General features: G+C 35.5%; 1 protein-coding gene across 1 annotated transcript; it reads left to right on the top strand.

The window, feature by feature from the left end:
• The first annotated feature begins 3424 nt into the window (after positions 1-3424).
• Positions 3425-12393, top strand: LOC142106979 (phospholipase A2 inhibitor gamma subunit B-like). Its single transcript, XM_075190069.1, has 5 exons — positions 3425-3539; positions 4744-4860; positions 7089-7235; positions 10963-11109; positions 12185-12393. Exons 1-5 carry the CDS (start codon positions 3488-3490, stop codon positions 12310-12312), a joined length of 591 nt encoding a protein of 196 aa, XP_075046170.1. The 5' UTR covers positions 3425-3487; the 3' UTR covers positions 12313-12393.
• Positions 12394-14329: the final 1936 nt, after the last annotated feature.

The following is a 14329-nucleotide window of genomic DNA, read 5'->3' as shown; positions in this document are numbered from 1 at the left end:
TGTACCCACATATACTACACAAGATATAAACGTACTGTCTGTTGTGAGACATTTTGCACAGTCAGGACACTCAATATTAGATTGGACATTCAACAAGAACTTCCATTATTTTAAAATCCTGGTCTATAAACTCAATCAATTTCTTCCTTTTTCATATATTATAATTAAGTTGACTTCATTCCGGGGGATCAGGTCATAGTAAACTCCAATAGATTCTCCACTATCATTCTGTCACTCAATGCTGAAAAAGCATTTGACAGACTCTCCAGGGGTTTCATAAAATTAACTCTCGAGTTCTTTGGCGTATTTTTAAATGGTATTTTGGTCTTAAATGCAGAGCCTTCAGCCAAGGTGTTAATTAATGGCATTCCCTCTGGCATTCTCAAGTTGTAGATAGAAGAAATAGCTCAATATATTTTATACAAATAATGAAAACAAATCCTTTTTTATTTAATAATTTTGTTAATATGGATGCTATTACAATGTATGGCAGTGATCTCCTACAAATTGATGCTGATGGCTTTTACATCAGATGTGCTATTAATTATAGGAATAATCAAAAACTACTATTACCTCAAGTAAAGCAAAGATTGACTCAAAATATTTGGCTATTAGAGCACTGATGCTCAAATAGTTATCAGCTGGAACTCCAAGTGCCAGGATGCCTTTACTCTGGGACCCCATGTGACAGTATGCTACTGCTTTGGGCCCCCATGTGTCAGTGTGCCATTGTTCTAGGACACCATGTGTCTGTGTGCCATTGTTAAAGAACCCATGTGTCTTGAGCCTTTATGGAGACAATGTTTCAGAGTGCCATTGTTTTGGGATCCCATGTGTCAGTGTACTATTGTTATGGGACTCCATGTGTCAATGTTCCATTGTTTTGGGACAATGTGTGTCAGTATGTCATTGTTCTGGGACTCAGTGTGGCTATAGTGTGCCATTGTGTCATTATGTGTCATTGATCTGGGACCCCAAGTATCAGGATTCCATTGTTCTGGAACCAGTTGTGTCTATGCACCATTGTTCCGGGACCTCATGTGGTAGTCTGCTATTGTTCTGGGACACCATGTGGTAGTCTGCTATTGCTCCAGGACCACCATGTGGTAGTCTGCTATTGCTCCAGGACCACATGTGGCTGGATGCTATTCTGGGATTCCATGGGTCAGTGTTTCATTACTATGTGACCCACATGTGTCAGTGTTCCATTGTTCCGGGATCATTTGTTTCAGGTTGAAATTGCTCTGGAATCCCATTTGGCAGTGTGCCGTTGTCCTATGACACCAAAAGAGGCTGTTGTTCCTAATACAATATTGCATATTTTACGATCAGACGATCATAAAAAATAATGATACTCCTCTTGGGTTTCCAAATAACTTGTTGTACACCACTGTATTAAACCATTAAATCCAACATTCACATATATTTTAGTCTAAAAATGTTTAAAACCAAATATTTTGTAGGCTTGGGCATGGTGTGTGTGTGTGTGTGTGTTGTGAAAAAGTTGGTCACTTCATATTTCACACACAAATTAGAAGGCTTGATTCTTCTGACATATGTAAAAAACCTAATTTCTATTTGTATCGTGCTTTAGTCAATCTTTCAATTAGGACAAAATGGAAACTTCTTTGGGTTCTCCTGACTTTTTGCTTGCTTTTCCAATATTGTATGTTATGTCCTTTTTACTTAAAATTTTCTTTGCAGAGAAACATAAGCAACATTAGCACAAAAGCAAAGGCAGACAAATATGCTATTGTTACTCCAGACAGCCTAGTGTCCATTAAGCGGGAACTTGTTATTAAGGCAGGAATACGAGGACCTGTCAGCTGTATGTTTTTTACGAAGGATGGTACATTATACAGCCGCCAGTTCCTCTCATTGCCCTCTTAATAGCAGCAATGTAACTGTGGAAATTTAAAGTGACGTAAATCTCAGTGCCGGGATGTTCCTTTGCCGGAATTCTTCTATGTAACTTTTTCAAGGACTCTGATTTCCTTCATGTTGGGAATTATAGCAGTTGCCATATTCATGTCGTTATAACTGTTATCAGAATTTAGTTGTTTTCACACTCGTACCCCCCCCAAAGTAAAATACCTCTCCCACAGGAAATTATGCATGGGTAGAACAGGTATCCATACTGTCATAAAGATAAACCAGTAGAATCCAGATAACTCTTTTGATTTGCCACTAATGCTGCATTTCAGAACACCAGGAAGCCATTTGCACGACGAAGCAGTGGGCTCCAATATCAGACGAATGTAGAGGGCTCATAATGAACAACCCCTTGGGAGACTGGGATACGCTACACTAACAAAAAAAACATTTTTAAGTAAGGACCAAGTCCGTTGAAAATTCAGAAATCGTAAATACTTACACAAAGGAGAAACTTATGCATATGCATTAAACTTAATCTGGTCTGTGTCACTGACGAGTGATTTAGAAGGACTGAGAACTGTTTAGGTGCTATTCATTTTAGATTGTAGGATCTGAAGTAAGACCTGCTGGTACTGTTATATTTGCACTAATACATTTAGCTTTATATGTTTTATATTTACTATTAAAACCTATATTGATTAAGCCTGGATTGTGTACTATTCAACAATAATAGAGAGATATATTGCTATAAATGATCTTTACACGGAAACAGGTCTTGTTGATAACATATAATACATTTATTACATATTTACTGTATCTCATGTATGGCGCCAGGTAAATTTTGTTGATTCTAATAGTAAATGGAAAAAGATTGTTCAATGAACGACTGAGATATCATCAGCAGCTATTTAAAAGGCGCCACTAATTCTACAGCACTGTACAGAGAGAACTTATTCACATCAGTCCCTGTCTCATTAGAGCTTACAGGCTAAATTCCCTAACATATTTACATGCACGCACACCATCCCAGAGAGACTTAGGTCTAATGTTATTATATTAGTATGTTTTTGGGGTGTGGGAGGAAACCGGAGCACCTGGAGGACACCCATGGAAACAAAAGAAGAAAATACAAATTCCACATAGATGCATTATCTGTGTGGAATTTGAATGTTCTCCCCGTGTTTGTGTAGGTTCCCTCCGAGTGCTCCAGTTTGGGAAACAAACTCATGACCCCAGTGCTCTGAGGCAGAAGTGCTACCCACTAAGTCACCATGCTGCCCACATCTGTTTGTTTTAAAACAAGCAAACAATTAAAAATCTGATAAGGCTATGTACTCATCAATGGCATATATTTATTTTAGACAAACTCAAGACAATGGTTGGAATACAGATGGTGCTGAAAACATTTGCCAATGTTTATTTGCAAATAAATATGATGATGTGAGGCATGCCACGGCATACAATTGAATATTTTGGAACAGGGTAAATAGGCAAATACAATTAACTATGCATTCCAGATTTTTAGTGTATAAATACAATAGTCAGAGGTATTCAGAAAACAGGTGAATCCATTTATAAACTGAGTGCCTAATTCAGCTTTACTCTAACCAAGATGAAATCCATCCTCGTCTCTCTCAGCATTATCTGTGCTGTTACATGGACTGGTAAGATGTTTACATTTATATTTTAACTGAAGTTGTTTCATTTTCTTGCTCTTTAAACCATTTAATTAATAGTGTAAGAATATGTTGCCATGATACTTATTTTTCTTGAATTGTCCTCAATAATGTAAAAATCCACCAAAAATGTTACATTTATGTTATGTGACGCTACGCTAATCAACATTTGGTTAAACAATACTACTAGTTTGGACAGCCTAATAGATCAAATTGGGTTCCTCCTTACTTTATATATAATTAGCTAAATATATTAGGGAAAATATTTTTATACCCTTCATCCACAAGATCAAATATAATTTTAAACTAAACAGAAAACTTGCTTTATAAGAAACTACGAAAAATCATATAAAGATATTTAATAGGTATGCAAATAGCAAAATATATTTTAAATAGTTTATATCATGAGGGAGCATTTTATTTTATGCATGTTTTGGAACAAGAAACACACATCAGAGAAGCCCTTGGAGTCTGTAGTTGAAAATTACAGGTAATAATAGCTGACAATACTGGAACATTTATTTGTACATTTGTCAATATCAGAAGAATTATTTTCAATCGTATGCTAAGTAGATTTGCTTCTGGAGAATATCGTAGACTATATACTGGTATATCCATGGTTTTCAATTATCCACACCCAGCTACAATTAAAAAAAAAAGTCAGTGTCATAATGTTTTTAATTTATAACAAGTACACAGATATTAGCATTGTTACAAGGTGTTAATACCTCTAATGAACTAATGAATCCCAACCATTCCTGTTGTATGTGCATTTGTAATGGATATTAGATCTGCTAGGTTAGGATTAACCATACATATAACTATCCATCTATCTACCTATCCATCTATCTACCTATCTATCATACACACAAACATACATGTATAATATAGTGTTTTATATATATATATATATATATATATATATATATATATATATATATATATATATATATACACACACACACATACAGTATATATATATGTATGTGTTTGATACTAACATTTTACATATTTAATTTTATTATAAAGTTAATTGTCATTTATATACATACCAGTTCAGTTACCTTATTTATATTGTAAGGGACATAATTTTTTGTTCAGTATTAATACCGTTGATAAGTTTTTTTCGTCATTAGTGCATTTTTCAAATTATGTTTTCATTAATAAATATAATTAATATTCTGTCTCTTAGTTGACGCTGGTACATGTAATGAGTGTTCCAAAGTGAACAGTGACACATGTGAAGGAAAGTCATGTGATTGTCCTAACGCTACCCAATGCATGGTAGTTTCTGAACTCTATCAAGTCCGTAAGTATCAATCATTTGGTAAAACAAACCTGAGTGTGTAATGGACACAATAAATAATCCATCTCTACAGAAAGAAATCAATGTGAGGAATTCTCCAGAAATGTTGTGTTGAAATGAATGCACATTGTATTGAATACAACACAAATATTTTGTACTGTGAAAATCTACTCATATGCTGTAATGCAAAAAGAAAATGATACTTGGAAGTAACAGAAATATATTGCTTGAATCTCTATTTTTACAAACAAATTATTAAATAAAGCCTGATTTATCATTCCCTTATACATTTCTGGTAAAATTATTTGTTTTCATATTCTCTTGGTTGTTTGATTTTGGATGACATATAAAAATAAAAATATCACTCAGCAGTTTCTGAATTATTTTAATGAGTAAAGAAAACTGGCATTCAAAGAAAGTTAAGACAATTTAGGTTTCCCTCCTTGAGTTCTTCTAAAAATAGTTTTGGGGAATTTTACTCCATATAAAATTTTAAAACAGTGACCTATTGGTCTGAAATGCATCTAGGGGTCTGACTGTAATGAGACAACATGAGGCAGCTGTATCAGGTGTTAAGTTTTGAGGCACCAAAAAAAATCAAAGTAGATTGTTTTTTCAATGTCAATTTATTTGATGGTAAATTCTAAATAAACGTGATTTACCTCTGAGGTAGATTTATTAATGAATAAAAATTAGAGATGCTAAATCACCCCCGTGAAGCGGTTTTGGATCTGGATTATGTTTTGGTTTTGACAAAATCACCCTTGTGTGTTTGGGTTTTGGTTGTGGATCTGTATTTTTTTTAGAAAAATTACTAAAATATGCTAAAATCACATAATTTTGCTATTTTTTTCCCTACATTATTATTAACCCCTATAACACCAATTTCAAGTCAATTGTAGTCAATTTTGACCACCTCACAGGTCACATAATTATTAGCCTGCAAGCACTAGTATTTGTATTTTTCTGCAATGAGATTTAACACTGCAGCTCTCCTCTTTGTGTGTTATCTATATGATACACTAGAATTTGACTGCAGAGTTACATCAACCCTGTAAGCATAAGCTCTGTTTTTTGTATTTTTCTGCAATGAGATTTTGCAATGGAGCTTTCCTGAATGTCACTGATTACTTAGTTTAACACTGCTACCACCCTCCTCTATCAATTCTATAACTTTGCCTGCCCAACTGCTCTGCACTCTGTCCTATCCCTTCTGTATCCCTCTCTCAAATGGCGCTAGATCGCCATGGAGGGCGGTATTTATAGATTCAAAAAAACTCGCGAGATCCGATGACGTTTTGCCTCGATTCCGAAAAAGCGCGAAACTACCGAAAGTACTCGGATCCCCTAAGTGCAGGTATGTTCAGTTCCCGAGGAATCGATCCTGGGCATCACTAATAAAAATGACAATATTTGTAATTTTATAATGTATACCAGTCATTTTTGTGGTAGTTTGTGAAAAGGATGATAATATCACTAAATCAAATTCTGCATTCATCTGCATAATATTTAGTCTTATTCTAGAATGCAAGATTTCAATCTATACAGGTCATTAAGGAATGGAGACACTTCTGTTTTAACATGAGCCTTTAATGAATGATATTGTATAGGCAGTGGTTGAAGTTTACATTTAGAAGCTGAGGTATGAAAAATGTAATGGGAATGTAGGTGAACGGAATTTGATAGTTTTACAGCTAAACCTGTAGGAGAAGTGGCGGTATTAGATAGCACCGTATACACCCCCAGCTCCACCACTGTGTATAGGGCAAATGAAATGTCATCATAAAATGTAACATGCTTAAAGCCCAGGAAGTCTACATTCAGCAGTGCATGTTATTTACAGCTTGGGACAGATGAATATTACTGGGCCAATAGTTTTGATTTCTAAAAACCAAACAGTAGTTCAGTTTGTTGTTAGATTTTGCAAGTGACATGATTGTATGTAGAAAAGCCTGTAAAATGTAACCTATTTGTTGAGTATAATTTTCATCATTTATATTTGGAGAGCAGTGATGTTGATTGTGTCACTTGTTACATTATAGAAGTTTCTGATGGAGTGTATTATTGCTGGTGAAGGGAAATCCCACTTAGATGTCAGTCTCATCTCATGAATGCAACTTTTTAAAAAAAAAAAAAAAAATTGTGTTATGAAGGCTAATGTACAATTGTATAGGGATGTTGGCTCTTCTGTAAAATTAAAGTGATCCTTTCACGCCTTCATCATTCCATAGGAAATAAGAGTTATCACTCAATTAGAAAAGCTTGCAATCCAGGCTTCCCATGCGGAGGACTATATATCTCTAATTTCAATGATGCCTTTGTGAGAATTGACATCCATTGCTGCACAGGGGAGAACTGCAACACAGATAACTACAAAAGTAAGTGTTTTTTATGTATTTAATTCCCTTATCAAGAATAAGTATAATGAAATAGGTGAAAATGAAGTTAATATTTGAATTAACTGTCAAACAGGGGGTAAATATATCAAGTTACAGGGTTTAAAAAGTGGAGATGTTGCCTAGAGCAACCAATCAGATTCTAGCTGTCATTTTGTAGAATGTACTAAATAAATGATAACTAGAATCTGATTGGTTGCTCTTGGCAACATCTCCACTTTTTCAAATCTGCAAATCTTAATAAATTTACCAGCAGGAGTTTGTTTTTGGATTCCTTTTCATCAACACAATTAGGGTTTAGGAAGTATTAAACTTGATGGACCTTGGTCTTTTTTCAACCTTACTATGCAACTATTATATTTATAGTAAAGTTCAATGAAGGTATACAGTAAATCACGTGCTTCTATCACATTTTTAACAACATTATCCCAAAGAACCAAAGAAATTAGATTTAGATTTAATCCTCACACTAGGAATTGTTGGTGGATACAAATCCCAAATAGTCACCTAATCCAAATGATCATGTCTACAATTTCTAGAAGCAGCAGTTCAAACCTGCTAAAACCCTCCCATTTTGATTGCCAACAACCAGATGATTGGGGTATGGAGACATTTAAATAATTTCTTCATTGACCTTTTTCCCAGTCATAAAAATACAAATCACTGATCTAAAAACATAGAGCTGCAGAGGTATATTTCCATCTTCTAGGCACATGTTTCAGTCTTGTTAGATCTAATTAGTGGAAGTTATGTAACAATGGCTTACATAGTGTAAAGCTTAATGAAGATCAAACATTAGAAAATTGTGGAATTTATGTGGTCTAAAAGCTATTAAAAATGTAAGAGGCCAATTGTCATTACAAAACATTAAATGTCGCAGAATTGTTTTCTTTGAAAATATGCACCACATTTCATTTTTATAACATACTGAGTAATATATTGTATTTGATTATAGATTTGAATTTAAATGGACCTACACTATTATTTTATTACCATTTATTTATACGGCGACACATGAGGTCCACAGAAAGCAAAAAACAAGACAGTACATGAAATAACAGTACAATACAGTAAACAAATAACACTAAAACTCTCAGCACAGCAAGGGGTATATTCAGTGAAGGCTGAAACCTGTGTCCATTAGCATGGGTACAACTAACACAGTTTATAGCCACTGAGAGAGGTGTGAAAACAATGGAGGAGTGGAGTCAATGGGCACAGAATCCAAGGTGCAGGTGTGTAGTGTAGCTGATGAGCAAAAGCTGAAGGTAATGATAACAGGAGGGAAGTAAGCCCTACTCACTAGAGCTTACGATCTAAAGGGAAAAGGGTAAACAACCAGTTGACACATGGGGTGAGCCAATATAAGTAAATCTGAGAGATTTAAACAAGATTGGAAGAAATGGAGGGTGAAAGAGGAATAACTAAACTACCTGGTGAAATGGTTAAGTAGAGGTCTGGTAGGATTCTATAAACAGGTGGGTTTTCAATGACTGTTTGAAGCAATACAGGCTAGGGGATAGTCTGATAAAAAAAAGAGATTGTTTCAGTGGTGATGGGTCTCATAGGAGAAAGGACGAAAGGTGATGGTCATTGGCTGACCGGAGAGTGCGGGAAGGAGTATTTATGGAGATAAGGTTGGAGATGTAGGGAGCACTGGATTTGGAGAGGAACTTGTACTTGGGGGTGAGGAGTTTTGAAGAGGATTCTTTACAGGAAAGGGAGCTGGTGTACGGCTTGGCAGAGAGGTAATGCAGATGTGGAGCGGAGAGAAAGGAAGATAAGTATAGCTGGAACATTAGGTACAGATCTAAGAGGAGCAAGATGGGAATGGAGAAGGCTAGTAAGAGAATATAATATAAAGCTAATATAAGAGAATGGACTTTGTTGCCCAAAAGTGAGGAGGAAGGAGCACAAGATTTGGTGGCTGGAGGGAAAGGAGGGTGGAGTGGTAGGGGTGCCAGAATAGAGATGTGAGGAGGGTATTTCTTGTCTGTTGGCATCAATTTTGGAAGAGAAAAAGAAGAGAAAGTTAGTGGCAGTAAGGGAAGATGGAAGCAGAGGAGGAGGGGCAAAGGAGCATGTTGAAAGATGCAAAAAGGCAGCACGATTGGAGGACTCTGAAAAGATGTGAGACTTGAAGAAGGATTGTTTACTGGGTCTGTGGGATTGTCGATGTGGATGTTAAAGTCACCTAGGATGATGAAGAGGAGTTCTGAGGAGAGGTAGTAAAATTATCAAGAATTTGGTACTGGGACTAGGGAGGCAGAGGAAGACTGAGACAACAGGAGAAGCAGTATCAGTGGTAGAAATCTAGGTCTCTGTAATGTCAAGAAGGTTAAGCAAGTTGGATATGAAAGTGTAGTGGATAGAGGGCAGTTTGTATACTATCCTCACATTTGCGGTCTGAGCTAATACTCATGAAAACGTAATCTAGCAATTCACTATAAATTAGTACCTCCATCAATATAATCTATAATTAGGCAACTCATTGATGTCATTGGTTCAGCCCATAAAATATCTGCCACTATGTGTGTACTTTAAATACAGTTCATAGTTGAATTTACATCATGTTCAGTATATAGTAGAAAATGCCAATCTATTTGACAACTGACCATCCTAGTGCCAAATTTTATGAGCAGTATAATAATTTAATATATGAGATTCCAGGAATTAGCATTTTCCGATTTAACACTATATCACATTACTTATTCAGTTAGTACCATATATTATATGGGTTTAACTGAGCCCAGGGTTATTTCTTCTCTGGCTTTCTTTCAAATATTGCCTAATGTTTTATTGGCTGTTGTTTATCAGGCCTATTTAAGGACACAAATGGGAGGGGGAAAAAAAGCACAAAAAGGAGACTCTCTCAAGTATAAAATAAGCAATACCACCATGCAGCAATATAAACAAATATAAAAAATATTTATTTAATTCAAAACAAAGAAAAACATATAAAACATAATAATTGCATCATAAAACAAAATTTAACACCCATAGTGCACATATAGGAAAAAAAGAATTAGAGTAAATAAAGTCCTGGATTCTACAACGATTAGACAAAATCAAGGGAACCTTCCACAGAGATTACTCAAACCCATAATCGCTCAAATATCATCTGGATTCGAACTTTACCTGGGAAAAAGGATTAGTAATCAGACCAATTGGCTCAGATGGTTATATCAGCAGTTATCGACTTCACCTGCTAGAGCCTTGACTCGGGTCTTTCTTCCACAAACAGGTGCTTATCCTCATCACATAGATCTTATCCTCACATGGGCACAGTAGATTGATCAAATTATGATTATGGTAAAGCCCCAGGATGAACACAGCGGCTGTCACGTTATGTTACCACCACCGAATATTCCACGAAGAAGGTCTTGCTTTTAGACATAAATCAGGAGCTAGTATGTACCTTGGATAATGTAAACAATTTACATCTGGTGGAGAGGGAACTGCTGTTTCGTTTTAGTAAAATAATCCTTAGCCGTGATATTTAAGGACATTTTGGGTATGGCTTACAATTCAGCCCTTGTTACATGTAAGCCCCTATACCTAGGAAATTGGATTTTAACTGCATTATAATGGTGTTTGAAGCATATATGTTAATAAATGAACTGCTCATTTTTAGTAAGAAATAATGATTCACTTAATCCACAGTGCTTGTTTAAATAAAATTTCAAATTAATTAATGCAATATTTCTAGTGCCTCCTGAGGATATAGAACGCAAAGGAAAAATATGCCCTGCCTGCTTTGGAGATGGGTTGACAGAATGTATAAGCAGTAATACAGAGCGATGTATTCATCCTGACGACCTATGTGGTGATTATGTTGGAAAAATCAAAGATCCAGGTAATGTATTTCTGCATAAAAACTATAGAGAAGCCTATTGGTTTATGAAATTTTACTATTAAACTACCAGATGTAACATTACATAACTACCAGCATTACCAATTAGAACATTGGGGCACATTAGGCTACACATGATTTATTTAGGACACCCCCAATCCACACAGCCAACCTGATTTAGCTTCGCCACATACCAAAATTATTTAGCCAACTTTTTGGGGGGGGAATATCTGAGATGTCAAGAAAAATTTGGACTGTTTGAGGTACAGTATTAAATAACTCTAAAATCTACCTGGAAAAACCAAACCAGGCACATATGTCGGTAGAAAAATACAACAAGCAACCAAATGGAAAATCACCAATATAGCACCGGATAGCAGGTTGAGTCACATTATTCCCTCAGAGGAACTAGAAGTTACTCACACTCTCTCTATACCTCTACTAGAATACATTTAGTGGTGTATTGAGAATAGAGACTAGTGTAGCAGGTGGGTATAGTTGATCTATAAGTGAAACAGGAAGCAATGGTAAGTCTAGTGCAACAAAACACGGAGCTGTCGGTATGCTAACAATTTTATTTGCACAGTGAAAAAGATCTACAAACTCTACTGGCCAAAAAAAACACCCTCATGTTTAGATTAACATGTTTGTTTTTCAGGAAGTTTTTGCTGTGCTGATCTTCACCCTTTAGCTATTCTAGAGTCTCTTCACTTTAGTGGGCATGGTCTGATTGCTCTCCATCTTTCCCTTGTAAGGGTAGAAGCTATTTCATGGTCACAATGATAACATTAGCTGTAGCAAGGAGTATGACTACCACTGGAAATGATTTCTTGGGTGCACATTTTATTTCTGCACATAATGATAGCTGGTGAATCTGATTTAATATGGACTATTATGGATTATACTTTTAATCTATACTATATGTATCAAACAAAAGCATCTTACAGAGCCCACTGGAAGACTTTACCTTTATACACACTGTAATCATGATCAAATAATTTTGTACATCAGTGTACATGCTTAAATACTGTAATTGCGTATTTTTTTTTACATGATCGTAATTGTTCTTTATTTGCAGGTAACAACATTAAAGAGTTCAATTTCAAAGGCTGCGTTTCTGCTCTGGGTTGCATATATAAATTGAAAGCATTGATTGGCGTGGAAGAAATTGAGAATATTCGTTTTACTTGTGTTCCAGGAAAGTAGAGCTAATAAATGAACGCTAAAGTTACAATAGTTGTAACCATACAAAAGAGTAAATAAATAAATCAAATAATTTCAGCTGTATGTTCTAGGGTTTTTTGCTTTATTTTTTATTGAAAATATCAGTAATTTTGACAAATAGTGTCCAGTTTATAGCAAATTTCTCATAATGCAGTGTAATGTGCCATGGGACTGATGTGTACCATGGCCTATATGAGCTCATGACCTCACAGAATCAATAATCTATCTCTGTGATATTGCATTACATCATGTATCAGCAAAATGTGAAGCAGCTTATACTTACCATTACAAATTTGAGGACCCCAAAGCTCATCACTGCCTCCGAAAGTGAAGGATGAACCCCACCAACCAACTCCAGCAACTAATTTAGAAACATGTAATGATGGCTTTGGTTATGCAAACAGTGAGTGATTATTATCCAGCAAGAATACAGTGCTACAGGGTTGTTGTTATCTTTTAGATAACTAAAATAGAACAAAATTGTTCTTTCTTAGAAATTAATCGTAACATTGGCATACTGTATATTCACAATATATCGCAATGTCACAATACAATTTTATAACCCATCTACCACATTAAATCACATTGAAAAGCTGGGTAACATGCGGGCTGTTTGCACCCTAAAGTCCTGTGCTTAGAGGCACATGTTAATCAATATCAAATGGTAGTGGTGGAGTTGGACCTAGGCTACAAAAGTCTGACCCTTGGTTTCCTCACAAACTTCTATACAATGTGCAAAATGTAAACGTGTGTTATGGATTTTTCTTACATCATTCAAGATGATTTCTTTGTCAATCAATCCATATAATATAACACAGAAATTGTGATAGCCCACTATAAAGGAGACCATTCAGGTAAACATTAGAAAACTCATATAATGAAAGACTGTTATGTTGATATATCTTGCAATGGATTGCAATCAAATCCCCATTGGAAAGCTCATTCATAGGTTTCTTTTCCTGACTCATTTCTGGAATCTTCCAGGTGGCGTTCCCATGCAGAACGCTGACAAAAAATATAAACTCCAATAGTGGAGTCCAATTTTTACCACTCAGTTGAATCTAGAGAAAACACAAGCCTTTCCTCCAATGCTTTCCTATCTCTTATTTCCAATCAGCTTCCAAGCTTCAAACCTGTTATGCTCCAATTAAGTTCCACATCATGCATGCTAAAGTGATTGTACTGGGAAAGACATGTTCCTAATCCAAATTATAAGGAATTTCATTATAAGAAAAAAAGCACAAAATATCTGAATGTCAAAAATTGGAATCACAGATAAAGGCAACTCAGGCCGTACACCCAAGTTACATCCACAAAGGAAACTCTTAACATCCTTGAAAGGGCCAACTCAATGTAATACTTTCTAAAAAGGCTTCAAAAACACAAGTGGTTGACTAAAATATGTTATGAAAAGACTGATAAAGCAGACACCCTCCTAGCCAGTAGAGTCCAACAACACTGAACGTTCAATACTATTACGCCTATTAGCATAATGCAGGATGAGCTAACTTATGACCTCCAGGAAATAATAGAAGAATTCTATTCTAAGATACTAGACAATAGGCTGAATGTATGGTTTGCTACGAAGATTCACCCCTAAGTTTGGTTTGTTTTTGGCTGTCAAGCTTAGACAAAACCAGGAAGGCAAATTACTTAATCAAATTAACACTACTACTAAGACCACAGAGTTACTTATGGCATTAGACATGGTGAAGTCCTTTGATTGCATTGGTTGGCCCTTCATGTGTTTTGCAGGAGTAATATTTGGCTGGGATCTTGGCTCTTGGATCTGCCAGCTTCGGTTTTAGCTAATATACATAGAAAAGACATACATCAACAGGTGCTACACAGGCATATAAGTCATATATGTTTCAATAAGTAATGAAAAATCATATGAAGCCAAAGTCCATCAAACAAATGTGATGAATAAATGTTTCTTCTGCTCCGGTTGATGATGTCTTCCAGAACAGAAAATCCAGATATATATGAAATATAAACA

The sequence above is a fragment of the Mixophyes fleayi genome, chromosome 11 (genome assembly GCF_038048845.1).
Source record: "Mixophyes fleayi isolate aMixFle1 chromosome 11, aMixFle1.hap1, whole genome shotgun sequence".
In the NCBI taxonomy this organism is placed as follows: Eukaryota; Metazoa; Chordata; class Amphibia; order Anura; family Limnodynastidae; genus Mixophyes; species Mixophyes fleayi.
The sequence above is the reverse complement of the archived record's forward strand: the minus strand, read 5'-3'. Positions and strand labels throughout refer to the sequence as shown.